General features: G+C 41.4%; 1 protein-coding gene across 1 annotated transcript; it reads left to right on the forward strand.

Annotated features, from left to right (window-relative positions):
* Positions 1-347: 347 nt before the first annotated feature.
* LOC143415798 (OX-2 membrane glycoprotein-like) lies at positions 348-1,399 on the forward strand. The gene is made up of 3 exons (XM_076881211.1): positions 348-354; positions 623-961; positions 1,056-1,399. Exons 1-3 carry the CDS (start codon positions 348-350, stop codon positions 1,394-1,396), a joined length of 687 nt encoding a protein of 228 aa, XP_076737326.1. The 3' UTR covers positions 1,397-1,399.
* Positions 1,400-2,992: the final 1,593 nt, after the last annotated feature.

The raw sequence follows: 2,992 nt of genomic DNA on the forward strand, positions 1-2,992 counted from the left end.
ATTTCTACAGTAGCACGAGTTACCAGTCAATACCAGTCCTGGTATTGGTTATGTTGAAGTGATGGGTTTTATAATTCATTTTTGGTCCACTGAAGGGATTGTTTTGTAACCCCAATATTGATATTTTGTAAATAAAAATATGACCTCAATTAAACCTTTAAATTCCCTGCACTTGTCATAGATATCTACATGATGTCCAAAAAATATACATCAAGTCCAAGGTTCTAATGTTGAACGCCATATTGATGTCCAGCTTAAATCATGGTTGGACCTCCAAATTGTTGAAAAAGTTCAAATGCAGTACAGACCTCCAGAATTGGTCATGGACCAACAGAACCAATATAAACATGATCTGTACATCTATCTGACTTTCTTTGTTTAGTTGGTAGCTAACTGAATTGTGTTACTTTTTATAGATTATAGAAAATGTACCTGAAACATACAGTATGAAACAATGAGTGTCAGGTTTATATTTATAGTCTACATCACATTTAAGTGGTACCCATATGTCAATTTGTTTGAGCCTAAAACACAGACTACTCCATGACCCGAATTATTGTTTAATCCTTCCCATCAATACCTCTCAGTTCCACATCTCTAACTCATGTTATTCTCCATGCAGCTCTAACAGCAGTGGTCCAAACAGAGCAGACTGTGCTGGCAGCAGTGGGAGAAGATGCTGAATTCAGCTGTCAGCTCTTGGACACTAAAGACGTCGTTCAGGTCACATGGCAGAAAATCTCACGTGATGTGGAGACAAATGTTGCCACCTACAGCAAGTACTATGGTCAGAGAGTGAATGATGGCTTTAACGATAAAGTCAAGTTTAAATACACTGAACTACAGAACTGCTCCATAGTCATCAGGAATGTGACAGAGCAGGATGAAGGATGCTATCACTGTCTGTTTAACACTTATCCTGAAGGCTCCTTCACAGGTAGACCCTGCCTCCAAGTCTATGGTAAGAACTTTTACCTTAATGTGATTAAATGCACCAGAAGCTGGTTTATTCTTGACAACATGGTCCTTATAACATATTTCCTGATCCTTCACAGAGCTGCATGAACCTGTTGTTGATGTCAGAGAGTCAAACTCTACTGAAGAGTGGGTTGTTTCCTGTTCAGCCACTGGTCGACCTGCTCCCACTGTAACACTCAGTGTCTCACAACAAGACCTCAGCTTCTCACAGTACAACACTGTCAGTGTGTCCAACACCAACGCTACATTCACTGTCACCACTACAGCTGTGCTCTCAGGTTCACGTAAACACAGCACACAGGTGGGATGTGCAGCACGAGTGCTCTCTGCTCCTCACAGAGAGGTGATGGAGACGATTCCTGAGGTCCAAAAAACATCTGTTGGTGGTGAGAAACTCTTTCTGTATACCACAGACTAGACTAGAGACGGATGATACTTGGGTAAATTTGACTGGGATCTAATAACAATGACTTCAGTACTTCATGAGTGATGTATTATTGTTGGTCAGCGTCACGTTCTTCTGTTTTTTTCACAGATTTTCCCTCAATCACTGTAATAGCTGCAGCAGTGCTGGTGTTGGGGTTTGTCTTTTTCTGTTGCTCCACTATGCTGCTTGAAGAAAAGTTACCTTTTCACTTTCTAGTATGTTGTTTTGTAATGTGTCTTATCTTATTAACATGATAGTGATTTATTGATTCTAACCCTAAATCTATCTAGTAATGTCTGCACATATTTTCAGTACTGATTTTAAAGTGTTTTAATCCTTCTCTCACTCAGGGAACCAAATAAGGATTCAAATACTTCAAAAGTCAACCAATGACACTGATGTGTAAGACTATTTAATAATTATTTATTTTTTATATTTCATTTATTCATTCATTCTTTGCACTGTGATTTAACCCATCTTTGTGTAAAGCAGGGGTGTCAAACTCCAGGCCTTGAGAGCCAGCGTCCTGAAGCTTTTAAATGTATCTCTGCTGCAACACACCTGAATAAAATTATTAGGTCATTAGCATGACTCTACCCTACTCAAGTAAATTTAAATAAATGTAAGTACATACCACCAGGTAGCTCCACTCGTACCCAGTGTAACGGGAAGTGAGAGGGTTAGGTTTTGGCGCTTTGAATGTTCAGTTGTGTGATGCAGCGATTAATGTTTGAGTAAAATATTGGGCTCCCTCGTGTCTTCCCTACATTCCTCCACAATGTACGTTTTTGCAAAAATGTACTTCTAGAAGTACTTTTATTACACGATGTTCATTCACTCATGAGCTGCTGCAACATGAATCAAATGGCTGAACTGCCACCTTGGCGTGCAGTCAAGTTCTACAGTCTGCTAATGATCTAATAATAAGTATTAATATTCCTCACTCACCTTACTAAATGTTTGTTAACACAGCCAGAAACATTTGCATCACAAACACAGACTAGTGTTTATTAGCAGAAGCTTTTGGGTGGTTGCTCTCAAACCTGTGTACAAGTTTAAGCATTAATGGTCCTGTCACTGATTTCCAGGTATCCAATGTCAGGGCTAACAGATGGATTCAGACGCAGGCAGCGTTCTGGCAAGCAAAGGGTTGACAATTTATTAACACAGAGGGAAACCACAGTGATGTGTATATACAGTGAATGGGGCAGGGCTTCAGGGCTCCAGGGAAAGGAATCCACACTCGCTGTCCACTCGGCCCAAACTCCGCCACTCCTCTTCTTACGCACACTCGCTTCTCCACAGCCACTCTCGCTCCAATTTCCACTTATGTTGACACACACAGGGATCACAGGTCAGGGTCTGCCACCAGTTCCGGGGAGATCTAAACACAAAGAGTCCAATTAGATCAATACGCCACACAACACTGAGAGAGTTTGTCTTAGGAGAGCTGAGAGCACGAACATGGGAGGTTCAACATTCCAGTGCCGAATACTCCGTGCCGCAGCGTTAAATAGGCAAGGGGGACGCCGCCTGATCAGCAACAGGTGTAGAAATCACCACAGATGCGTGGGCCAAGGGTGAGAG

This window comes from Maylandia zebra, unplaced genomic scaffold, assembly GCF_041146795.1.
Source record: "Maylandia zebra isolate NMK-2024a unplaced genomic scaffold, Mzebra_GT3a scaffold03, whole genome shotgun sequence".
In the NCBI taxonomy this organism is placed as follows: Eukaryota; Metazoa; Chordata; class Actinopteri; order Cichliformes; family Cichlidae; genus Maylandia; species Maylandia zebra.